The sequence below is a fragment of the Prionailurus viverrinus genome, chromosome E1 (assembly GCF_022837055.1).
Source record: "Prionailurus viverrinus isolate Anna chromosome E1, UM_Priviv_1.0, whole genome shotgun sequence".
In the NCBI taxonomy this organism is placed as follows: Eukaryota; Metazoa; Chordata; class Mammalia; order Carnivora; family Felidae; genus Prionailurus; species Prionailurus viverrinus.
In genome coordinates this window covers 35,996,737-36,022,825 of record NC_062574.1, presented here as the reverse complement: position 1 = coordinate 36,022,825, position 26,089 = coordinate 35,996,737, and the positions used below count along the sequence as shown (strand labels likewise).

At 53.7% G+C, this 26,089-nt stretch overlaps 1 protein-coding gene across 5 annotated transcripts in view; it reads right to left on the bottom strand.

Annotated features, from left to right (window-relative positions):
* MAPT (microtubule associated protein tau) overlaps positions 1 to 26,089 on the bottom strand; it is a 97,218-nt gene that overhangs the window by 15,137 nt on the left and 55,992 nt on the right. For 2 of the 5 annotated variants that reach the window (XM_047833350.1, XM_047833351.1), the window contains exons 4-8: positions 23,628 to 23,714; positions 19,780 to 19,845; positions 11,545 to 11,600; positions 7,620 to 7,752; positions 3,492 to 3,757 (exon numbers count right to left, since the gene is read on the bottom strand). In XM_047833350.1, coding sequence (XP_047689306.1) covers positions 3,492 to 3,757; positions 7,620 to 7,752; positions 11,545 to 11,600; positions 19,780 to 19,845; positions 23,628 to 23,714 — 608 coding nt within the window. Of the gene's footprint in view, positions 1 to 3,491; positions 3,758 to 7,619; positions 7,753 to 8,752; positions 8,951 to 11,544; positions 11,601 to 14,271; positions 16,167 to 18,779; positions 18,782 to 19,779; positions 19,846 to 23,627; positions 23,715 to 26,089 lie in introns of those variants that run through there. The other 3 variants (XM_047833353.1, XM_047833349.1, XM_047833348.1) reach the window with 3 other exon arrangements.

Here is a 26,089-nt window from a genome sequence, read left to right as displayed (position 1 = left end):
CACAGGGGCTGGCCTGGGTGGGGAACGAGCCTACGGAGCCCGGTGGAGGGAATCTGAAAACAGGGTCAGGACTGAAAGAGGAAAAACCGGCCATCAGATCCAGGGTACGCAGGAGACCCTAGTAGCGGGGGTTGAGGCCAGAGGCCAGCAGGATAAGAATTTGGGGACACTGGGCCTCAGCTTGCACATTGGGAACATCTGGGGAGACTCCCCGGAAGATCCTAATGGGCCGGGGGAAGGCTCTGGCACCAAGATTTTTCAAACAACCCACCCCCCGGCCCTCAGGTGATCCTCTAGCAGTCAGGCGGGAGGGCTGCTCCCCCAGGGAGATGTATGCTTGTCTGCATGGCTGGCCTGCCTTCCCTTCTTCCCCAGCCCCTGGTGGATTCAGCTGGTTCTGTTAAAGTGGCCAAGTGCTTATCTGCGATTTCAAAAATAATTTCGTTCTGGGACGACTGGGTGGCTCAGTCCACGGAGTGTCCGACTTCGGCTCAGGTCATGATCTCACGGTCCGTGAGTTTGAGCCCCGTGTCAGGCTCTGTGCTGACAGCTCAGAGCCTGGAACCTGCTTCAGATTCTGTGTCTCCCTCTCTCTCTGCCTCTCCCGGGCCTGTGCTCTCACGCACACGCTCTCTCTCAATAAATAAACGTTAAAAAAAATAATTTCATTCCGGACTCTTCAAGCAATACCTGCTCACAACAGCAAATCGTGAAAACAGAGCGAAGTACAGAACAGTAAACAGGTGTTTTGCATTTTTTTTCCAACCGCTGATTTACATCAATCCTCTGCGGTTTTCAGTCTCTGCAGGTTTGCAAACTGAACCCTTTACCTCCTCCTTCGGTGTGAGCATCTATGCAGGCAGGGAGCTGCGTTGTTTTTCAGACTCACAGCGCTGACCCTTTTGCAGCGTAAACACCCACAGAACTTGCTGCATGCAGGACACTGTGGGACGCCACAGGGCCCCCAAAGGTCTCGAGGAGACCTCAGGAGACCTGCAGTCGGGGCCTTTTAAAGGCCTTCTCTGTGGATCCCATGTGCCTTCTTCTTTCCTGTTTCTTTTCCCTTCATTTCCCCGGGAGATTAGTGTTGCTCTTTGTCATGGCTGAAGGTTTCTTTGTTTCAGAAAATTTTCCGGGTTTTCCATGGGATTTAAGAGAAGCTGTTACTCCTCCCTTTGCCACTTTCCTGCCTCCTCCCCCAAAGAGTCCTGGATAGTTGCCCTCTCCCCTTTAACCCTTCGGTAGACGTGGACAGCTTTGTGCCTGCACCCCAAATTGGGAGCATTTCCACGCTGAGCATTGGTTGCTGGCTCCCTTCCACTGGACTCCTCTTCCCCCACAGACGGGGCAGTCCTGGGTGCAAGGGGCAGATTCCGGCCTTGGAAGGGTCTCCAGCGGGACATGCTCAGCCCCGGCCCCGAGTTCTCTGCAGAACTGCTGGAGCCAGGCCAGGAGCACCCACGCTTTCCAAGCTGATGTCGGAGGAACTCAGGGCTGGTGGGGGTGCAGCCTGAGCTGGTGGGGGTACAGCCTGGGCTGATGCAGGTGCAGCCTGGGGCCAGCAGGAAGAGGTGAGTGCTGCTGTGTGACAGCCCTCGGGCTGGAGATGCTGATGGTGACAGTTTCTCTCTTGCAGTGACGAGTCATTGTGAGATGCTGGTCACGGCCACCATCTTCTTGTAGGTGCAGGACTGGCCGTGTGGGTGTTTTGTTTTTCCTTTTTCAAAGCAAGGAGCAAACGGTCACTTTTGTTTTTCCTTTTTCAAAGCGAGGAGCAAACGGTCACTTTATGCCGTGAGAACAGGGCACACATACCAGACGCTGTCGGTGCTGAGGGGCCTGTGCGACCACCAGTGGCCAACACCCCACCACCTTGGAAACACTGTTCCTGCAGATCCCTCTGCCGAGAACCTCCCGGAGGGGCCAACTTCAAGTCAACACCCCGGCTGCCCCAGCTTCCAGCCCCTTCTGGAAGGAGATGGGCATCTTTACAAGGAGCAGCCAAGGCAAACACTGCAGAAAAGTAAACACGGGAAGTAAACAAGGCCAACTCTGTGGACCAAAGACCAGTGGCCATGAGACCCAGGGCTTTACCCCAGGAGGCACCCAGGCCTCCCGACTGGGCAGGACTCTACAGCCCCGGGATGGGAAAGGCCAGGGAGAGGTCCTGAGGCTCCACTGGGACCAAGGCACAGGGTTTCAATTAAGGCACCATGGACAGAAACCCCTGAGACGCCCTCCCCTCACGGTGACCCAGACGCCAGCCAAGAGCGATAAATAACGTCAATACTGCAAAGGCCCCCGCTGTGGGGGAGGCGCATGGTTCTAACTAGAAGGGAATCATTGGTTCCGGAGGCCGTAATGCTCCCCCCAGCACAGCCAGAGGCTCGTCGCCCCCAAGACGGCCCAAGCCCAGGAGGCCAAACACATCTGTGCTCCTAAGAGCGGAGTCGTGGTCCTCTGTCCCCCATACATGCCACCTCTTCTCCCTTCTCCACTCCCCTTCCTGGTGCTGGAGGGGGAGACAGGCTGTTACGGGCCGACCCGTGTCCCCCAAAATTCATATGCTGATGTCTTAACTCACAGTGCCTCAGAACGCGACTGTATTTGGAGATGACGTCTTTCAAGAGATGGGCCCTTATCCAGTATGACTGGTGTCCTTCCAGGAAGGAGAGGCTGGGACACAGAGGCACCAGAGAAAAGACCACGTGAGGACACGAGAAGGCGGCCATCCACAAGCCAAGCAGAGACCTCATAAAACACCGGTCCTGCTGATAACCTTGATCTTGGTATTCTGGCCTCCAGAACTGTGAGGAAATAAACCTCTGTTATATAAGTTGCCCAGTCTGTGGTATTTTCTACGTCAGCCTTAGGACACTCATACAATGGGGGGGGCAGGGACATGAAGAGGAGGAAGGGGATCCAGGTCAGTCCCTATCTCCCACCACCTCACGCCCTTGGACGCTCACGTCTCTCCACCTTTAGGAAACCCAAAGATTTCATGAGCGTCCACCGGCTCTGAGGAATTGCTTGTTCCAAACGGCACCCCAAATTTCCTCAGAACTGAGGATTTGAGAGAAACCTCACCTAACGTCTAACGAATGCCAGAGGCACTCACCTATAGACTGCTTGCATCATGTTCTAAATATAAGGTTGGGGAACCTCTGCGGGTGCCTCCACTTTGAGAACGCCCAGGCTTTACCCCATGGAGAGACAACCAACCCTGTCGTCTCAGATACTGTCCCGTCAGCAGAGGCCCAAACAGGAAAGGAAAGAACCAGTACTTTCTCTCCCCTGAGCAGGGAGAGCACTCACGGCTTGGTGGGGACGCCCAAACAGAATGGAACCATGACGTGCCGTCTTTCCTTGAAGAGATCCGGGAGGGACTGGGGTGCCATGTGAGGTGAGAGTCACTGTGGGGGGCACCCACGCACCTTCTCCTGGTTGTCCTGGGACGGGCACACACCCAGCCGGCCTCTGAGCGCCCTTACCTTCCCGCCTCCTGGCTGGTGCTTCAGGTTTTCGGTGGAGCCGATCTTGGATCTGACATTCTTCAGGTCTGGCATGGGGACGGGGGCCGTCTGCAGGCGGCTCTTGGCTGAAGATGGCGACTTGGGTGGAGTGCGGACCACCGCCACCTTCTTGGGCTCCCGGGTCGGCGGGGTCGGCAGGGACGGGGTGCGGGAGCGGCTGCCGGGGGTCCCCGGGGAGCCGGGGCTGCTGTAGCCGCTGCGATCCCCAGATTTCCCAGATTCACCTGGAGAGAGAGGAGGGGGTGAGCCCAGTTCTTGGGGTGGGTGGGAGCCAGCAAAGGCCCGGGGGGTGGGGGCTGCCTGTCCTGAGGGCCCACTCCCAGACTCAGAGCCAGTTAGGCAGGTGGGAACAAGGCCAGAAGCTCAGCTAAACCAGCAGGAGGCTGTCCTTGCTCTCATTTCTAGAGAAATGTCTCTTCCTCTGGGCCTTGTTGCTTAGGGACCGAGATCCCCTGTTTCCCAGAGAAGCAAGAGAGTGGTCACCAAGGACCACCCAGTAGCCTTCCCCGAGGGGACCATCTCTGCCCCACGGCCCTGGAGTCAAGAGAGAGATTCCAACACGCTGTGTGGTCCCAGAGAAGTCATGTTCCCTCTCAGAGCTCAGGGGCCTCGACTCAAACAGGGAGAGAATTATAATGCCTCAGTGAGGGGCGCCAGGCACGGATGCCTGTAGATGTGCTTTGTAAAACCAACACAATTCTACATGGCCCTTCCCCGAGTAAGGGTGACACAGTGACAGGACCAGGGGGGTGCCCTTGTCTGGGTCTGTTAGACCCTTTGACCACTGGGTGGCTTCTAAGCTGTTCAGCAAGTTCAAGGCCTCTATCCCAGTAGGCCCCTGCGCACACGCCCTGACTCCTCTGTGGTGAGTGGGGTCGACGAATGTACGCCTGCTTCGTGGCCACCCGTCTCTAGCTCTCCAGACAAGCCACGCTGCCTCGTGCCGCCGTGCCCTCCCCAACAGCTCCTTCCCCCGCTGCGCCCATGCGCGGTGATCCCTGCGCCTTTGCAAACTTTTAGGAAGGCTGCTGGGACTGTTCTCTCCCCGACAGACTCAGTCCCGGGCTCCCTAGCAGCTTCCCCCCTGCACTTCCCATGCCCCTGTCCACTCCATAGTTACTATTCCCTCTGCCCCATGAAGCAGTGTTTCTCCAAGTGTGGCCCAGGGGCCCCTGCATCAGAACGTCCAGAGCCTCGAGTCAGAAATGAGACCCACAGGATGCAGATCCCTGGGCCCGTCCAGACCTGGCATGACGGAGCCTCCTGGGCTGAAGGCCTGTACTATGGGTTCTTCCCAAGCTCCCAGGAGAATTCCTTCTTCTTCTTCTTCTTCTTTGTTAATGTTTAGTTATTTTTGAGAGACAGAGAGAGCCCCCACTCGCGGGGGAGGGGCAGAGAGAGGGAGACAGAATCCAAAGCAGGCTCCAGGCTCTGAGCTGTCAGCACAGGGCCGCACATGGGGCTTGAACTCGTGAACCATGAGATCATGACCTGAACTGAAGCGGGACGCTCAACCCAGTGAGCCACCCACCCAGGTGCCCCCCAAGCTCCCTGGGGACTCCTGAGCACAATGGAGTCTGACAGCCACGGGGCTGAATGCTGTGCCGGTGTGAGGGCCCGGCTCCCCTCAGCTTTGGGGGTGTCTGGGCTCTACGGCCGCCTCCAAGCTTCCCAGATCCCTTGGCCCCTTGCGCCAGGAACCTTCTGTGCCAAACAGGGACCTTTAGGCTCCAGCCTGGAGAAGGATGGCTCTTGGTTGGAAGCATCATGTGGCAGCAAAAAGGCGACTTCTCCCATCAAGAGGACAGCCACCCCCATTTTTTTGAGTTTGAATTTCCACATCTGTTGGATGTTCCTAATGTCATCAAGCTCTGGTAACAGGACAGATGAAGCTTTTTTTTCCTCCTTTTCCACATGGGGAAACAACAGACAGGGCCTCCGCTCCAGGTTCAGTCCCCTGTCCCGCCCCCTGCCCCCCAACCCGGCCTCCAGGCACACAGGCTGATCACTGGGCTTGGTGTTAGTTACAAACCCTTTCTGCGCCACGTAATTGCACATTGACCGTGGGCAAACCACTCAGCCTCCTAAGCCTGTATTCCCATCTGGAAAATGGGGACAGCGGTCACAGCCCACAGTGCTGATTTGAAGGCTGGATGTAGTAACAGGAGGGAGTGTTTAATACATGTGTGTTTAATAAATGCCCGCAGGAATTTCACACCTAAACCTTGGTCCAAGCTTCCAGCACCCACCAGCAGCTGGAGACACATGCTCCCTGCCCCCACCAAAGCCTCAGCTGGAGTAAACGAGAACACGCAGGAATAAAAAGGCCCATCAGACAGACACGTCTGCATATGCCACACACGAGGAGCAGGAGTTCTGACGGTTCTGCGTTCAGGTTCAACGTGTGAAACGCATGTTTCAGAAGCAGGTCCTCTCCCCTCCGCTCTAAAAACCTAAGCCAGCAAATGGCCACACACGAAAAGCAAAGTGCCCCACGGGGCACTCAAAGCGGCCTCAGAATTACCTCGCTCAGATTTTGCCCCTGCAGGGGGTGGTTTTCTCTGCACTTGCTTGGTAGCTTAAAAAGAAAAATCCACAGGAAGCCTCATTATAATGAAGCTTAAACAGGGCCTCAGTGAGCTCTTCATGCCGTCTGTAGGCACCAGCCATGCCCAGCCAGGCCAGACGGCGGAAGCGAGCCGGGCAGGGAATGTGCTCAGGGAGCAGGGGTCCTGACTGGCAGGAGACAGGGCGAGGTGGCCCGCAGGGGAGATGTGCGCATCAGGAAGCTGCCACCCAAAAGCAGGTAAGACCCGAAGAGAAATGCATGTTCCCAGCTGTGTGAGTCAACTAGCTTAAGGCCAAGTAAAGAAAAGCAGGATTAAAATCACTTTCAAAATCCAATCACAATTCTGTGAATTACCCTTGTTATCAAATGAATTACATCCAAGGAGAAACAACCAACGCGTGTTAATGAGCAGCCATCCTCTTAGGCACCACCCCAGGGCAAAGCAGGCAAACACCACAGCAAACACACACACACACACACACCGAGGACTCCGAGCTCCCTGCCTGGGCCAGCGCAGGGCGGAGAGACCACTGACTAGTCCAGGCCTCTCGAGACCCGTACAACATCCACAGGCCCCTGAGCACCTCCTTAAAGCCAACACAGGCCAGATGCCCCTTGAGTTGTGCAGAATCCAAACCCAGTTGCCTGGGACAGACCCCCGGGGGCTGTGGGAGAGCCTGGCTGTCTCCCATCCCCCAAAGAAGGCAACTCTACACTTTATAGCACCACTAGGAGCAGGAGCGGAATCGCTCCCTGCCTGGTTCCCCAAACTAACTGGGTTTACTCACACGGGCACAGGGGATCGGGCAGCGGGCAGGTGCTCTGCCAAAGGGCCCACTCCCAGCAAGTTCAAGTGTGCAAGGGCCACACCCAATGTGAGGTCACCCATAGTGACCTATCCAGAGACACGGAGCCACACGTCTCACTAGGGGGCTGAAAAACACCTCCTGGGGGCCCGGGACTTGGGGGTTAGAGAACCTCAGCCAATCTCCTTTCCTGCCACTGTTTTATTTTTTTTAATTTTTTTTTGATGTTTATTCATTTATTGGTAGAGACAGAACGTGAGTGCAGGAGGGGCAGAGAGAGAGGGAGACACAGAATCCAAAGCAGGCTCCAGGCTCTGAACTGACAGCACAGAGCCCAACACGGGGCTCAAACTCACAGACCATGAGATCATGACCTGAGCCGAAGTCGGACGCCCAACCGACTGAGCCACCCAGGTGTCCCATCCTGCCACTGTTAATCACACGGCTGCATTCTCCTCATGCTTAAAGTGAGCTGCTTAGACTTATTCATACAAATTCTTAGGGTCTTGATTTCTTCACTGATCAAAAGTGGGGATTCAATGATCTACCTCGGAAAATTGTCAAAAGGATTACAAAGAAAATGAGCATCTGGTGGTTAGTGAACTGTAGGTGCCCGTCAGCTACCAGAAGTGGCTGTCAGGGGCCTTCGGAGAGGAGGAGGGCACATGCTGACAGCTGCCCCTGACGTGGATTCCAGAATGTTCTTCTTACCGGTGCCCGGTGGGGTCTTTGGGGAGGGCGTGGTTTTCGCTGGAATCCTGGTGGCATTGGCCTGGCCTTTCTGGCCTGGAGGGGCCGCTCCCCGGGGTGTGGCGATCTTCGTTCCAGCTTTACCGTCCGCCCCCTGTGAACCGAAGCACGGCACAGTGGTTTTTACGATCGGGGAAGGTTACTATCACCTAGAGTCAGTGCCAGTCCCACTCAACCTCCTCGATTCAAAATGAGGCTAAGATCCAAAACGACCCTTCGCCTACTAGGATGCGACAAATGTCTTCTACAGTCTCATGGGTTTGCCGGTACACCAACCCACAGCCCCACCCAAACGCCACATGCCCTGACTACCATTTTCCACAACAGGCATCAGCATGAGTTGTGCTAATGTGTTCCATAAAAAACACAACAGGGCTTATAGTGAGGATCAAGCTCTTTATCCACCCAGGGCCCATCATGGGCAGGACACTCCTATATGGACAGCCACTTTCTGATTCTCTGTAGGGATTTATTTATCTGACTAATGGTGGTTGGTTTCACCAGAGAGCCGCGGAGACACCGATGAACCTGACCTCGAGCGCTAACAGAGCTAGGTCATTGTTTTCTTCTCTCCCAAACAGCCCTCAGGTTTCAGTGACTCCTGAGTGTGCTGAGAGCCTTTGGCGGGGTGAACACCAGCACCAATCGGCCCACCGGCCAAAGGTCCAGAGCCCCCAGGCACAGCCTGCTGACTGCGGGCAGTTATTGGCTTTGACCTTGACACATAACGCAAACTCAAAAAAGAAACGGACATTCACCAAAGACCACAAGATGGTTCAGCAGAGGAGTGACCTTGTGAGACAGGCATTGCTGTGTCCAACCCAAATGAGGGCAATCTGGAAGCTCTCTCCAGTGCCAAAGGGCGGGGATTTTCAAATCCCATAGGGTGCTGTGGGGGCTGCTCTGAGGGACTAACGGAAGCGGAGAAAAATGGTGCCACGCCCCCCTTTCCCCTTTCAACCAGACTTGTCTTTGCTCTACACGGTGCTTCCAGGTAAGAGTTTATCCGAAGGAAGGTCTTTGTGGCTAAAAACAACACACATCTGAAAACCATATGAGAGCAGCCTGATTCTTTTCAAAGGCGGTTTCCTTACCTTGACTTTCATCTCCTTTGCTCCAGAACTGCCAGTTCGGGGTGTGACAGAAGAGACGTGTTTAGGAGAGGAAGATGACTCTGGGCACACGGCAGGGCTGGAGGGTTTGATCAAAGGGTCTGAGCTACCAGGAGTGGGGCGTTTGGGGCTAAGGCAAGGCCTATTTTTCAGGGTTTTAGCAGAGGAAGGTGTGGATGTCTTAAACATAAACATAAATAAAATCAAAATAAAAGTCAGCACATGGGGGAGGGGAACAAACTGAAAAAGGACAGTAACTAAAAATAAACATGGCAGGTCATGGTTTAAAGCAGTGATCTCCAAACTGTGTGGATCACGTACCCTTATCCACCCTTCTCGTCCCTAAGAACAGAAAGCGGCCACACACCCTAACGTCCTCATACTTATCAGTGAAATATGTATACTATGATGCCAACATAGGATGTATATTAAAAAACTTATGTATGACAGAACTTTTAAACGAGAAGAGGAAAAAAAAACCCAATGGAAGTTCTAGAATGTTCTTTAGCCCATTGGACCTTCTTGGGCTGCCCCCCACCACCCCCACTTTGGAGACCACTGGTTTAAAGGTGTTTCATGCCCAAAGAGTTAATGGAGATTGCCAAAGCATATGATTCTTAGGGTGTTTTTCAAGAAAACATCCCCAATGTGTCATAGGTCAGAAGGGCCCCACTTTCTGCTAAATTCCAGGTGAGGAACTCATGCCGGCCTGCTAATCCTTGGCCGCCTTCTGCCATACTGAGAGTATCATGCTTGCTAAAATCACGACTGTGCTTGCTCCAAGTCTTAAAGATTCTGTCTCATACCTCAGGTCACACACATACACACACACACACACACACACACACACACTTTCTGATTAACGTCTCAAACAAAACGTATCTTAACACTATCTGGCGAATCTTCATCTGGCCAGTGTTCACTCTTGAACACACTCTATCTAAGGATACAGCCTGGTCAGTGGAGCAGATGACCTCACGGACGGAGCTGCCCCTTGCAGGAGAGGGAAACTGACGATTACTTGTCCTAACTGGCTCTGGGGTATTCTGATTGGGAAACTTGGTCGCCTGGAGGAGGTGAGCTGGGAGGAGGAGGGGTCACACCTTCAGGCATAAAACCCAGAGGCCTAGTCCAGATGTGTTTCAGAGAGGAAGTCAGAATTACCAAGCAGGGTCCTGACCACAGACTTCATTAGGCTTCTTGGTTGTGTTTCCTCATTGGCCTTGGACCCCCATCCCCCCAAATGGCTGAGACCCTCTGTGCCAGCCAGCCATGGTGAGGAGGAGGCCTGAGGGGTGGGGAAAGGTGTGGGGGGAGGGACACAGGCCGAGGTCCTGGAGCTGGTGACAAGGAAGGTTGCGGGTGGGTACTCCTCCTTCTCCAGCTGCACAAGCCCCCTTCTGCCAACAGCACTCCCCACCTGGCCAAGGTTCCTGAAAGAACTGACCCTTCGGTGTCCAAGGCGGGGATGTCTTACCCAAGCGTGCAAATGCATGAAGAAAGGAAGGCATCCACGCATGAGGCTGGGATTCCCCTAATGTGCATCACGACTGCCTAACAGCTACGGCCTAGGGCAGCTCCCGGCTGCCTCATCAGGGGGTCTGGTGATGGCAAACCCTGACTTCCTACAGGGCAGGCAAAACACATGCCACCCAACTCCTAGGGCTACACTCGGCATCTGAAGACCCCATCGATGCTCTGGTACAAGTTAGGACCCAGACGCTTCAGGCAGAATTTATACTGGAAATTTTAGATGCCTTTAAGAAAACTAGGTCTTCGCCTAGAGCCACAGGGGGATTTTCTTGGGGAAACCTTACTGTCCAGTGACAGAAGAATTTTCCAGGATGCAAAGTCATTAAGGGAGGAAACTACAACTGACAGAAAGCCCTGAGAAAGCCAGCATGGCCGTGGATGCATTTTTGGTGGGAGCAGGAGCTTCATTCACGGTTCCTCGGGTTGGTTTCTGAAGACCGACCAAAGCTTACGTCAAACTGGCCCCATGGCAAGATTTCAAGATGGCGTCTACTGCACCACGTGTCCACTTAGCATTTAGGGGCGTGTATCGCATTTCCCTCCTCGACTATCCTTCCCAGCGTCGTCAGCCCCTCCTGGCACTCCACACCAATCAACCAACCCATCTGCTTAGAGTTCTGAAAGCATGCATCATTTCCTCATGCTTCCGGGTTTTGCTGTGTTGTTCCCACTCCTCAGAATGCTGCTCCCACCTCTGCCTCGGCAACCCTCCTTTACCTTTCCTTCACGGCCTACCTCACTGGTCCTCTTTTCTTGGGCTTTTCCAGAACCCTCCACCTTAGGTGAGAGATCACTTCCTTGATCAACACTCCCTCAGCCACCTGAGTAAATGATATTCTCTATACACCTTAAATATGTGTGTGTGTGTGTGTGTGTGTGTGTGTGTACATATATGTTTGCTGATCCTAGATCTGCAGTGGGTAGTGTAAGATTCAAACTTTACTGCAGAAAATTCAAATGTATCTTCGTTTACTGTGAACATCGCATTTCAATTCTGCTAATGGCATTGCAGTTAGGAGCTCTTACTCATGAACCTGCCGACCGCCCTTCCCTGGCAGAAGCATCAAAATGGATAAATGCTGGAACTTGAAAAGTTTGCATGAAACTACAAAGCACTTTCAATGACAGTCATCCTTCCGCGGCAGATGCTCTGCACATGTTACATATAGAAATTAATTCAGACAAGCATGGCTTCTCGATAAACTGGATGTTGGCAGAGGCTCACGGTTTCATCAGCTTACCTTGGCTTTTTTGTCATCAGCTCCCGTCCCATCTCTGCCTTTACTGACCATGCGAGCTGATAAGATACAAAATGAGAATGTAAGTTACCCCCATTTGCACAGCTCCCAGAAAGAGCCGGACGTAGTCAACGCTGATTTCTCGGGATCAGTGCAACGTGTTTGGTTCAGCTGGGCTTGGTGGGCATTCAGTTGATTTTCTTTCCCCTTCAATCTGTCTCTCGTTGTTAGTATCAACACAGCACACTGGGGTCATTGCTTGGAGCAGGCTGGCCGAGGGTGGGGACATGCAGAGGGGGTGCAGTGAAAACTTGTTCCAGGCACACGCGGACACGGGGGCAAATCAGGATCGGAGACAGCACAGACCCATCTCACGGGCTCCTTTCCTGTCTTAGCCAGGGTCAACCTCCTCCAGCGGGGACCACCTCCATGCCAAGGAGGGGCATTTGGAGGCCCCAGGGCCACAGATGGGGAAGCTCAGCTATGCTCCGACCTTCTGTAGGACCCCCCCACACACACACTCATGCTGTCACCCAAGGGTCAGGGTGAGTTGTCTGCCCAGAGCCTGTCCCTCACTAATGGAGGCTACAGTCGCCAGCCCCAGCTGCCCCCTGACAAGCCCACTCCACACCAGCCCGGGAAGGTCTTACTGCCACCTACAGGCCCTCCCAAGGGGAGGAAAATTTCCATTGTCCAATGGAAATCCTTGCCATTTTCCCAAATTAGCTACAAACTAATTACTGTCAAACATCTTAGCAGATCATCTCTGGAGTTTGGAAACAAACCACTGCCAGCTTCTGTGTGTAAAAGCCGCACCCCTTGGTGAAACCACAGGTCCACCAGCACCATCTCTAACCCATCTTTTCCTTCGGTTGACGTTCTTTGTTGACAATTGAGGACAGATTTTCATCTTTGGTTTCAGTATCATATTCCCCCCGCCAAAAGGCCAATGGGGTCTCTTGGAGGTTCACACTGGCTACTGGAGCCTGGATTTCTAGAGTGACCCGAACTGATAATCTAGCCCAGAGATTTGCACAACGTACTGCTCAGCAGCACCACTGGGACAGGTTGAAAAAACACAGATTCCTGGGCCCACCCAAGACTCGTAAGCGTAAGGTGGGGCTTAGGAATATGCGTTTTCATAAGAGACCCAGGTAGACTGGATTCACATCTTTTGCCCAAATCAACCACGGCCACCATGTCACAACAAAAGCAGCTGCTAGATATGCACTTCCCAAATCGGGTGCTACTGAACGGGTCCTCTTCCAGGAGATGTTAGCAGGTGGGATCACATAAATTTGGGAAATCCATACTCTGTATCTTTCTCAGAGGGTCATAATGTGCAACTGAATATTAAAGGTTCTGACAAGTCCTGCTGCAGCAAACCTCGCTTCACTTGGCTTAGCCTGTTTTTCCCAGACTAATTGGACCATGGAACTCTTTTTCCCCTGGATACATCTATCGATAGCCAGTGTTCATTAAAACACCATTTCAGGAAACGCTCTTATAATCTGCCACATCACAGGTATTTGTCCCCTAGTATTTTGGAATTTAGGGTATTTTAAAATAAGATATATGATTTCTTTTTTTGGTCTTCAACTTTAATACAGGTTCCTTTATTTACAACATTTCTAAGTTCTCTTGACAAGTAAAATCTAATAAAAATCGAATAGAGGTTTGCAATGGATGGCTCAAGTAACACCCAGTTCTGGGCCCTCCAAACACACGAGAGGTCCTAAAGGTATGAATGCACCCAACTTGTAGCCTGGAGGCCTCCTCTGGCCTCCTCATCTTCCTGACAGGACACAGAGACCCCAGCATGGGGGAACCTCCCCTCCCACCTCTCCGGCTCCCCAAGGGCTGCTCTGGTAGAGTGGGCTGGGGCTGAGGCCCCTGCAATCCCAGCACAGGGTTCCCCGGGCTCTGCCGAGGGCAGGGGAGGAGGAGAAGATTCTGGACAGGAATGTTTGTTTCTGCTCATTGTCTCCCCTGCCGCAAGGCAGGGCGGGTAAGGGTGGGGGCTGTTAAACCGGAAGGCTCAGCACAGGCTCTCGCCTGCCCCCAAATCCTCATACGTGTGTCGTGTGCTGTATGTGATGTGTTGTCCACTGACAAGAGCAGCACAGGCCAGGCTCACGGCCTCTGCATCTCTGGGCTCAGAGAACCTTCCAGAAGGTGCTGTGCTGACCAGGGAAGAGTGTGACGTGCACAGCAGACACGCCCGGATTGTGAATGTGGCTCTGTCACTGCTTGGTGGCCCTCAGCAAGTTACGTTCCCTCTCTGAGCCTCACTTTCCTCATTTGCAGAGCAGGGCTCCTTATGCCCCCTTGGAAGGGCTGGGAGGGTTCTAGACAATGAATTTAGGGCACATAAGTGAACCGGCTGTTATCCGCCCTGGGGAGGGCGGCACGCCGACCAGCTGGGGGCTGGAGGACCGTTGTAATTCAAGTGGCCAGAGAAACGAACGGGGCGGAAAGCGCTGGGCGGGTGTTGGTGACATGCAACATGGCGGGCAAGCGTGAGAGCAGCACGTGCTACCAGAGCCTGAGGGGCAGGAGGAGGCCACGGGAGGGTGCGCAGCAGTGCCCGGCTGGTCGGTTGAGTGGTTCTCTCTGGGAACCTCGGAAGCAGCAGGACTCAAGGAAGGGCCGGAAGCTTGGTGGCAGTGCCCGCAGCCTGGGTGGCACACGAGGTCACCAGGAAGGAGCGAAGGAGCCCAAGACACAGACCTTTGAGTTGAGGGACCCGGCTGATGGGCTTCCCTGGCAGAACAGCTGCAGGCTGCTTTTCGGACGGTTCTGGAAGGTCCGACTTTTTTGTGTCCTCTCCCTCAGGAGGGCCCTGGGGCTCTTGCTCCTCTCCAGGGGGGCCGGGAAGTGCAGCCCCTTCCAAATCCACCTCTGAACATGCCTGTTCCTTCTGCACGTTGGCTTTGATTTCCACGTGGAAGGTGAACCCGGGGGGCGTGTCCTGCCCTTCCGCCGTGGGCCCTGCACCGGGCCCGGGGGGCTCTGAGGCCTCGATCTCTGTGGAAACTTGGGAGAGGAAATCGACAGGGAGGCGGATGGCACCCTCAGCTGCAAAGCCGGACAAGCCAGTGGCTCCTCTGGAAACTGTCTGGGGGGGTGGCCCGCCTCGGACTGGGGAGCTCTGCAGACCTGGGGCGACGTGGGAGCGAGGGGAGTCCTGGGGCGAGGACTCGTCCACATCGCGGTCTTCATCGACATCCTTGCCCCCCCGCCTCTCTTTGCCACGGTCCCCCTTCAGAGGTGGCCCCTCCTGGTGCAGATCTCCCACAAGCTGGTACTCCAGTAGCTCCGCGTCATGATGACTTCCCTCTGTGTCCTCTGGTTCTGTCCCTGAAGGCTGGTGTGTGGCCTCCCTTGGGCCATGAGGCAGGATGGGGGCCCCGGGCGCGTGCTGGCGGGGCAGACCTGGGGTGCCCAGGTCGGCGGCCTCACCTCTCTGGTGCCCTGGCTCCCCAAGGAGGATCTCCTGCACAACCTTGACACTCCCAGGCTCCGTGTGGAGATATCCAGGGGAGGCGGGCTTTGGAAAGGCCAGACCCCCCTCGACCCCATCCCCTGGTTTTGGTCCCCACTCCTGGTGGGGCTCCTGAGGGCCACCTGTTGGCGAAGGCGGTTGGCAGATGGGATGATGCTGGGAATGGTGGGAGACCACTAGGACAGGGGCCTCTGGCTGTTTCTCCCCCACAGACAGCACGGAGGCCCTGGAAGCTTCTCTGCCGTGGTCAGGCTGATCCTGAGAGCTAAACACATTGGCCAAGGGCCTCGAAGGTACCTCCCTCTGCTGGCTGGAAACTCTCAACTCCTCTGGGTTTGAAGAGGCAGCAATGGCAAATGGTTGGCAAGGATGCATTAATTGTTTAAGAGAAGGAACGCGCTCTTGAAATAAGAAAAGGACGTTTAAACAGCATCACGAGGCCAACTAACAAAGAATGAGGAATGCGGGCTCTGGGCTCATCTTTGTTGTTTTCCTTTGCTCAGAATGAAAGCTCTATTGGCTTACCTAACACTGACTCATTGGGTGACACTGGGTGAGCACCTCCCCTCTCTGTGCCTCAGTTTTCTCATCTGCAATAGGGGTGCTGGACCTGGTGACCTCTACAGCCCCTCTGGCACCAGCATTATCCCTCTGTCACCGGCTCTGGGTGGCCTCGGAGCACGTCAGCATCCAGGGCTGCCTTGTGCTGAATCCGCTAGGCCACAGAAGCTTCTCCTTCTCTCCAGGGACACTGAGCTTCCTGAAGATTCTGGCCTCTAGATAGGACCTGGCTTGAGTGCCCCAAGAATCTCTTTTTCCTCCCTCTCTCTGTGTTTCCCCTTTTTGCAAAAATGAAACCAGCGGGTGCCCATAAACCAACCCAGCCTCAAGCTCCACGCTCTGATAGATTTGGAAAATCCAAAATTTATCGTCATCAGGAACCGTAAGGTTCCTATACACAGAAGCACAATTCAGATTTATCTGGCTCATGGGTCAAGTACGGGTCTTTTGCATAAGGTGCAGCAGACCACTGTGGCCGTAAAGGGTCCTGCGTGACAAAGACATCGCCAGCCCGTGAGACCACCGCATTCACATGGTCACACAGCTGGCGGTTGGTGGAGGTCACGTCACCCTTTCTGGCTCATCCCGGTGGCGTTCATGCGAACCTTCCTTAAAGAACCTGACCGTGTACTGAGGACAGGAGAGGCATGCTCTGTGGTACTCCTAATAAACATCCTTTTTTTTTTTTAATTCCCACCCTTTAATCCTCCCATATGGTTCCAGCAGGACAACCCATACAATTCCTCTAAACGAAACCTAGAACCCCAAAGATTTGGGGGACTGGAAGAGCTGAGAGGAGGGTGGTGGAGAATGCATGTGCGGTTGTGGACGCACAGCTAACACATGCCCGCCTTCTCTCCCCACCCGGGCAGAGTCTGTAGCTGCCTGTTGGCTCGCCTCCACCCCCACCCTGACACCAGGGCCTCGTGATCACGATCTCATTCATTTCCTGTTCCTGCCATCAACCACGGTGCCTGCCACATAGCGACGACCAACAACGGAATGCTGCCTGGTGAACAGGAAAATAGGCTCATTTCTGCTTTCTGCAGGGTCTGCAGCACCTCACTGGGACCGTTCATCAGCGCTGGGAAGAAGAGCCCAAACGACAGAGACGCAGGGACCAGACAACCTGAGCAGGTGCCTCAGCACCATGGCTTCTCAGCAACCAACCAGCTCAACAGACCAGAGGCTGAGGCAGATGCTAGTCTTCACACCTCCCAGACGAGCCATGCATCCTTGCCTTCTGGAAAAGGCTTTCCTCCCAGAGCTTTCTAGAAGTTGCTCTCGGTCAGGACGTTACTGTTCTCTAACAGACTGTAAGACCTGGAATGACCTTCATTAAAAAAGATACCAAGGAGGGGGGTGCCTGGGTGGCTCAGTCGGTTGCGCGTCTGACTCTTGGTTTCTGCTCAGGTCACGATCTCATGGTTCATGGGATTGAGCCCTGAATCGGGCTCCGTGCTGACAGTGCTTGGAGCCTGCTTGGGAGTCTCTCTCTCTCTCCCCCTCTATCTCTGACCTTCCTCCATTCACGTGCTCTCTCTCTCAAAATAAATGAATAAATATTAAAAAAAGAGAAAAAGGCCCCCAAACATAAATAGTGAACACGTCTTGAAAAGTCATCAATATTTGATTGTACCGTGTGTGTATTGACCGAACCGATCATCGTGCAACTATATTTCTGGAGGAAGGAGTGAGGCTGGGAGAATATTCTATTCAGTTCCTAGAATACTACGAAGTGCTCAGTAAGTAATAAACATAGCAATCATCTTGCAGCGGGGGGGGGGGAGGGGTGGTCCAAGGTAAACAATATTGGGCAAACAGTGTGCAGGCCTCAGGACTCTGGATAAACTTTCCCCCCACATCCCTGTCAGGAGGCCTGGTCTTCATGACACAGGAGAAAGGTCTACCCCTCCGTGTGACAGGACGTGGGTAAGGCCTTCCCTTATATGACACTCTGCTTCCTGCAGTGCCATCCTAAAACGTCCTTGTCTGGCAGGTATTCATGAACATGGGCTACCAGAGGCCTTCCTTCTGCAGCAGAAACTGCAAGGGTAAGATGTAATAACTATGCTTTTGTTAGATGGCTCTTTCTAAATCTGAAAATTGACTACAGGCCTTTAGCAAATAAAGTGTGTTTGTGGATCACGAGCATGTCCGATTTCGCTGGAGGGAACAGGGCTCAATTTGGACCAGCAGTCCTAATCAAGTCCTCCTTAGGATCAGAGGTAGAAACCTCCACGTTTTCCAGATCTGGTGCCAACTTCCCACTGCAAATGGCTACCTGGTGTTCATCTTTATAGCTACATGATTCTAGGCCACTGATGGGAAAAAAAATGTAAAAATTGAGTGAGCACAGGGGCACCTGAGTGGCTCAGCTGGTTAAACATCTCACTCTGGCTCAGGTCATGACCTCGCCGTTCATGGGTTTGAGCCCTGTGTCGAGCTCTGTGCTGACAGCTCAGAGCCTGGAGCCTGCTTCAGTTTCTGTGTCTCCCTCTCTCTGCCCCTCCTCCCCTTCTCACACTCTGTCTCTCAAAAATAAATAAACATTAAAAAAAAATTTTTTTTTTAAATTTGAGTGAGCATGAAAACAAAGTTTCCACAAAAGATGTTGGCCTGATCTTTTCATAGCATGGAATATGTTGCAGGGACATGAAGACCTAGCCTGTAATAAATATTTGTAGAAAAAACTCAAATCCACTTCTATGGAAATAAATGGTCATTTCCAGTGGTTATAAAAGCCTCTCATTTCACCTAAGCCTGAAAATCATGACCTGAAAGAAACAGGTGGCAGGGTTCTAGTTATTTAACACACAGACTGGGGTTCTTCCTTACACTGATTATCCCTTCTAATATTTTCTGAAGCTCTCTGTGAGTCTAAGAGTGAAAACACACCTCTCCATGCTATGCGAAATGAGGTTAGCCCACTATGGGGCAATGAACGGGCGCCTGGGTGGCTCAAGGGGTTAAGTGTCCGACTTTGGCTCAGATCATGATATCATGGCTCGTGGGTTCGAGCTCTGTGGCTGATGGCTCGACCCTGGAGCCCGCCAGAGCCCGGAGCCTGCTTCAGATTCTGTCTTTCTCTGCCCCTCCCCTACTCATGCCCTGTCACTCTCTCAAAAACAAATACACATTAAAAAAAAACCAACAACCCTCAATGAAACACTTCTTCGGGCCCAGAGTCTTCCTAAAGCCAAATGGCCCCAATGCCAGCACTAGATGTTGGACAAATCCCGTATCACTTTCTGGAGAGAAAAAAAGTGACTTTCTAGCTCTCTGGCAGTCTAGAAAGTTCCACATGATACAGTAGACTCTCCAGTTCATCGATGCAGCAGGTGATAGAAAATGAACCTAGTGCCATATTATATCAGAGGTCTCTATTTCCTGAGATCAGGAATTTTTTCTTTTTAAGTTTTTTTTAATGTTTATTTATTTTCGAGACAGAGAGAGAGAGAGAGAGTGAGTGGGGGCAGAGAGAGAGGGAGACACAGAATCTGAAGTAGGCTCCAGGCTCTGAGCTGTCAGCACAGATCCCAATGTGGGCTCGAACTCACAGACCACGAGATCATAACCTGAGCTGAAGTCGGATGCTTAACCCACTGAGCCACCCAGGCACCCTGATAAGGAATCTTTAATATAAAGTTAAGTTCTTAAAACATTTGGGCTAAATGATTACAGAAAGTTGGTTTCCTTGAACACAGTTTTGGTCCCTGAGAAGAAAAATCATAATAAGGTCTGAATGTTGCACAGAAGAAAGTTAAAAAGAAATTGCTTGGTGGAGATATGGTTGAGGCCTTGCTCCTGGGACAGGGCCAGAGGGCAGCCTGAGGAGAAAAATCACCTATCATACACATGTGAGTTTCTGTTGGACACTCTTTCTTGACTCCCCAGGCTGACAGGGCCAGCCTCTCTCAGGACCCTAAGAAACAGTGTTAGGAAAAAAAAAAAAAAAAAAAAAAAAGAGGTGTGTGTGTGTGTGTGTGTGTGTGTGTGTGTGTGTCTAGAGTTCTTTCTATGTCTGATTAGCCCATCTTTGATAAGAACCTCCTGGACCCATGAATTAGGGCCCAGGTACGAGTTTTCTTTGCAGGGTAGAGCCCATCTGAATGCTGCCATCTCCCTTCTCCTGACCCCCAGGTTGTGGTAGGCGATTCTACCCCACTGACCTTGAGTCACATGTCCGGCGGCTTGGTCTTCCAGGTTGGGGGTGTCTCCAATGCCTGCTTCTTCAGCTGGTTTATGTGTCAACAAATGAAGAAGATATAAGCAAAAACAGTTATTGTTTGCCAGAAACCAAGTTCTTTGCATCTTCCAGTATTTTTCTGAAAACATTCAGGAAAGGCACATCTTATGAGTAAGTACCAAGGGGCTGAACCTCTGGCTTTTTGCAAATATTATTGCTGGGAATGTCTACAAAAGCAGGTTACTAAATGAACCCCACACACTTTGCAGGTGACCATGATCCTGTAGGAAAGACCTTCTCCACAGTGGGCCCAGGGTCCCGAGTGCCCCACTCAACAAAGACATGCAGGGTGGGTGAGGTCAGAGAAGCAGTTTACTGCTCAACCATCACCACGGGAACCACTACCGAGCGGCAGGTGCACTCCCAGCCCCAGCCAGTGCTCTGGGGGCGCTCAGGGTGCAGGAAAGCACTAGGCGTGGGCTGTGGAGTCAGGCTGGGGTTCGCATCCAGCCACCGCCATTTACTTAACCTCTCGGAGCCTCTGTTTCCTCACCCAGACCCCCAAGGTGATGAAAACGGCTTGTCTCAGAGGACGGCGGTGAGGGTGAAAACGAGAATTTGAATGACTGTGTTTAGTGAGATGCCGGGCATATGGGAAGTGCCCCACAGCTGTGCAGGTTCTTTTCTCCAAACTACTGGGCAAACCCCTGTAACCACCTGCCAGGAGTAACTGCCACCTGGTTAGGAGGAGGCCGGGGGTGAGCAGCGTCTAGGGTGTCTTGGGCTCACCCCAAATGAAGAAGATCACATCATCCACAGTGACAAAATCAGTAAGCTTTACCACAATGCCAATCTCTGCGCCGTGAAAAATCAGGACATTGCTCCAGGACAACAGATACAATTGTGTAGAAGAGAGTTTATAAAGCAAGTTGGTGCACACATTGACGTGCACTTGCCTCATGATTCCAGAAGAACCAACATGCATGCCCTGATGGATGGAGACAGGGAAACCACCACCCCTAAGGAATGCCTACAAGTTGCTGGCTGGGCCATGAGTCTTTTCTCCCAGACCTGAGATGGTTACGATTTCACGCCTAAAACAGAAATGCCAAGTCACCAGCTCAGGCCTGCCGTGGAGGGCATGGAGGAGGGAAAAGAAAGATTCTCTGGGTCGCTGGACAGCTGCATGATGGCCTTATAAACACTGGCCCGCTGGCTGTCCCAGAACAGCGGCAGTGAGGGCCGTGAGGGGACTGGCAGTGGGCTCCCCAACCACCAGATCATAAACACGACCTTGCTCTGGGGCCCCCGTAAGCTGACACTGTGCCACCCACGAGGTCAAACAGTGACAGCTTCAAGCACAGATTTTGTCTGAGTTTCTGACGAGGCTGTGGTAGAAAGGTTCAGAGTGACAGCAGGTCTAGCTAAGTGGCATAGAGTCCTGGAGACAGAGAACACGGGGAAGGGGGTGGGGGACACATGGGAATGACATCACTGCTGTGGCACTGGGAGGTCACTGCACTCACACGCGGGTGCAGAATTGCAATATCCTGGCCCCGGTGCGTGTCAGACACTGGAGGCTGCTGATAACCCTGACGCCCCCTCACTCCCCAGTTCCCAGCAAGGGAGGTGCTCAGAGAGGCCAAAGGGAGGAGGTAGGGTGTGTGGCCGTGGCTGGGCCATCACATCGCTACACGGGCTTTCCGCATCCCTGAAGCCCCAAGAGGCAGGGGCTCCCATCCCAGCAAGGCAGGGATTCCTGCTGTGGGGCGGCCACACCGCATCCCCAGTAGGCCTCAAAGGAGAAGTTTCAAGAATGTAAGACACCTAACCAAGGACGAAACTAGGTTACACATCATCCAGGTCAACAGCTGAAAAAAAGCCCCCCGAATCTAAATCCTCCCTATCTCGTTGAAGATGTAAAGGGTGGAGAGGGTGGCTTGGGAGTGTGGAGGACGGGCTGCATGGCCACCACCCACTTCAGCCCCAAAGGGAGGGTTTCAAGGCACCACTCGGAGACACTTGGTGCGTATCCCCTGTGGTTAGCGACACGGTGGACCGCTGTCAGAATCCCACCTGGAAAAACCAGAGGAGAGATGGGCTGGCCCCGCTTTGGGGGCGGAGCGAAGGGTGTGGCTGCAGCCCTGTGGTCAGTCTGCACACCCCAAGTTTGCTTGGGCAAAGCATGCCCTTGTGTTTCCCACAGACCCAATATGGACACAGGGAGGCAGCCTTGTGGAGGCGCCTTGGACCATGGCCGGTGGGCTGCCAGTAGATGCAAGCCAACTTCAGCAGAAGGCTGGAGGGGATCTTCAGATTCCAAGGGGCTGAAGAGAGCGAAGTGCCTGCTGGAATCAAGGGCAGAGGGAGGGACCTTTGGGGGATGACTGGGATGGAGGAGTCTGGAAGGATTCCAAACAGGTGCCCACAAAAGAAAGAGTCGACGTTAAACGCTGCAGAGAGCGTGAAGCCGCACACAGTAGTGCTGATCCAGGATGAACTTTCCTGCCTCCCGTCCCCTCCACCTCCCCAGCCCCAAAGTGGGGGGCTGCAACCCTGAATGAGCTTGGGCTACTGGATGGGACCAGACATTCTAACCAGCACTCGCAAACGGTGTTTTGCGACGAGACTAAAGTACTTTTGATCGCTTAGCAGTGATGAAAAAGTCAGAAGCGGGCTACAGTTTTCACCCTGGAGGGGAAGGGCTCTCCCACTGAGTAAACTATACAGGCACAGGGGTGGGGGTGGGGTACAAAAATCAGGTTATCCAAGAGTTCATCGTTGTTCAGCCTTCAAACGACCTTCACTGTCAAGGACGAGGGCCATCCAGCTTCAAGAATACGCCTCCATCCATCTCAAAAGACCAACTCACAAAGCAGAAACAGTTCTGACGAGTGGAGGGAGGGGGCGGTTGCCGCTGGACCTCTGCATGGGGGTTCTCAACACATGGAGCCCCGAGAAAAAGCTGCAGTTTCCCAAAAAGCTGCCGTGAGCACCGTCTTCAGGAAGGAAACAAGACTCCTGTCTGGGGACGTTTTCCCCATTCTCCAGTGCTGGTGACATCCTGTCTGGAACTCTTCTGCACATCTTCTTCAGTGCCCTCCCAATCCAGAAGCCAACAGCTGAGCATTTACATAAGCACAAAGAACATTACCAGAAGGGGGACGGCGGCCAGAGCTCTGGGCTGAGCGAGCCGTTTCCTAAGGGTCCCAGGGGGCTGGAGGCCACCACCATTTCTGGTAGGTGCCCTGTCTGCGCGACCCCCATCATCTGTGCTGACAGGACGGTCTCGTCACGCCTCTTCGATGCAGATACGTTGAAAAAGCTAGTTCTAGAAATGGATGCTAGGTCACACTGCTGAGCTCCCTAGGGGCTGTCCCATTAAGATCCTCCAAAGGCGTGGGTCAGTCATGAGACCTTGCCACACGCTTGGGTGCCCCAGGCGGTAAACTGTCTGTTAGGAGGTGACCCTGTCACTGGGCAGAGCCCCAGCAGGAAGGTGGACTGAGCCCAGGGGTGATCTGACACCAGCCTGCCTTGGAGGACCCTGCAGAGAGCTTGGAGCTGATGTGCCGGCTGAGATGGAGGGAGAAGCTGGACAGAATCCAGAAGATCCTCCCTCCTCTGGGAGGCTGGCGGGCAGCCACGGAAGCCATCGGCCATCAAGGCACCAAGATTGGAATGACCCAAGATTCCCAGAAACCGGGAGTCCTCCCACGTTGCTGCCTCGCTGGGAGACAGCATAACCCCTATTCGCACCCACTCCTCCTTGCAGGGCGGCCGGGCACCCGGCCAGGGCCGCCTCCACCCAGCCACGAGAGTCACCCTCACCTGTGGTTCCTTCTGGGATCTCCGTGTGGGGCTGAGCGGCCGCCTGCTCGCCGGGGGCTCCCTCATCCACTAAGGGCGCTGTCGCGTCTGGAAACCGAGAGTCGCCTTAAGGAGGCTAGGAAAGCCAGGCCAAGCCCCTCACCTTACTTCTCGAGTGGGAGCAGGCAGGGGCGGGGAGGCAGGAGGGGACTCGGCGGCATGCAAAAAGCAACACCACAAAGCAACACCCAGAGCCGCGCCCCTGCCTGATGTTTCCCCAGGAAGCACATGAGTATCTTGCTTGGTGGCACCGCCTCATGAGATGCCCAGGCCATCTGCCGTGGACAGCCCCCGTGTGGACGCTGCAGCGGAAGAGACTGCCGGGGACGGGCCCAGGTGTTTTAAAGAGGAAATGTCTAAAATCAGATGGCCGTGAGGCTTTGAGCAAGACCTCTGCCCTTTGGGCCTCAGTTTCCTCATCTGCAAAATGGGAATATCACGGCCAGGTGACCTTCAAGTTCTCGTCCAGCTCTAAGCCCCCTGTCCTGTGAGTCCGTGACTCCCGGTTAAAAGCACAGACTCCCCCAGGTGGCAATGAACAGGCTGGTCCCGTCCAGAGCTGGGTGCTTGACAACAGGCTTAACAGATGGTCCACCTGCAGAGCAGAGGCCACAGTTAAAAACCCACCACCAGGAGCTGCTGTCAGCCTCTCATCAAGGCGAGCACCTTCCAATTCAGCAGTCCTCCCCAAGCAGTGCCCTGGCATACTCCCAGGCTGTTCCAGGCAGACATAAGGAGTTGTCAGCTTTGAAAGCTTTCCAAGAGTCCGAGTCAATTTAGTCAAATGGAATCCATTTGAATCACGGTCGTCTCGGGAGCAGGCGGAGCCGCCTGGCCAAGCCCAGCCCCAGCAGAGTCCCCTTCCTCGTGGGGAGGGGGTGGAAACTCTCGGGGCCCACACATGTACAGGATCCAGAGTGCAGCAAGACTTGGTTGGAAGATCCTTCCAGAATAATGTTGATGGGGCCACTGACAACCATGATTTGGGAGGCTGCTATGAAGTCTGGCATTAGTGTTTGACGACCTCAGGGAGGTAGCAACTTGCAAAACTGTCCTAACCAGATCAGCGGGAAATGTCTTGCATCAGCAGCTCTAAGAAGGAGCACAAAGAACACTTGGCCTGGGTATTCTCTTCACTAGGCTGAGAACCTGGGGGGAGGGGGGGGGGGCGCCGGGGGGGGGGCAGGGCCACACCTACTTTCTCCCCCACAGATGGTCCCTTACACCAAGCAATTGGCAGGCACTTTCTCAAGTCATTCAAAGGTGGACACTTGGGGAGATGCCGGGACACGTTCTCGTCTTGTGACAGCCTCCAAAGTCATGGGCAGAGCCAGGAGGAGGAGAGTACTGAGAAGAGAACCATGAACCTCCCTGGGGATGAATGGGGGGGGGGGGGGGGATGGAAGGGCAGATACGTCAGACTGGTTACTTAAGAGCCATTCTCAATGCCATTATCCCTTGATTTCTCCTACTTATGAGTCTGGAAAGCAAAACGCTCCATATTCCGGCCTCCCCCTTACAGCCAGGCGTGGCCATGAGACTCAGCTCTGGCCAATGAGACATAAGCGGAAGTCGGCTAGGCGGGGCTTGCAGGAAAACTGCTTTCCTAATAAAAAGGAAACACATTTGATTTCAGGGCCCTTTTAGCCAGGCTTTGCTACTTTCCTCTTGCTTGGAAGGCAGATGTGATGCTTGGAAGTGCAGCAGCCATCTTGTAACCACGAGGCAATAATCCAACCATTACAGATGGCAGAAGATAAAGACAGAAGAGCACTGATCACGCTGGAGACCTGCTGCCATCCAGACATGTTATTAAGTGAGACCAACAAACCTCTTCATATCTAGGCCCCAGCTAGTTTGGTTTTCCATTACCTAAAACCAAATGCAGTGTTGACTGCCTCAGAAGGGAAGCAAGAAAAGGTGGTCAAAATCAGGACCAAGGAGCTCTTCAGGAAATACATGAGGAATTTTATAATAACCTAGACACCAAACGTCTAGAGAGGACAGGTCAGAAGGCGTGCTGGAATGCACACCTCGGCCAAGGTCCAGAGTCCTGGACCATGCCAAGAGCCCAAGAAATGAAGGATACTAGACCAGATCGGTCCCAAAGTATGAGCTTGGAGATGTGCACCGACCCGCCCCCTTTCTCACCCAAATGGCTGCACTGGGATCTGGTGGCTCGTGAGAGACGAGCAAGGGGGGCGGGGGCTTCTGAAGGAGTGGGGGGTGGGGGGACAGCTGCCACGGAGCAGGGGCTTTGTGGAGCTCTGCTCGGGCCCCGCTCGGCCACAGACCCAGCCTCTCCAAACGCGGCTGCCTCAAAGCACACACACGATGAAGGGGCCCAAACACGGCACCGGAGAGCGAGGCGCCCAAGCAGGGCTTGGCTCCCGTGACATTCCCGGGCCCGAGCCCATCCTGCA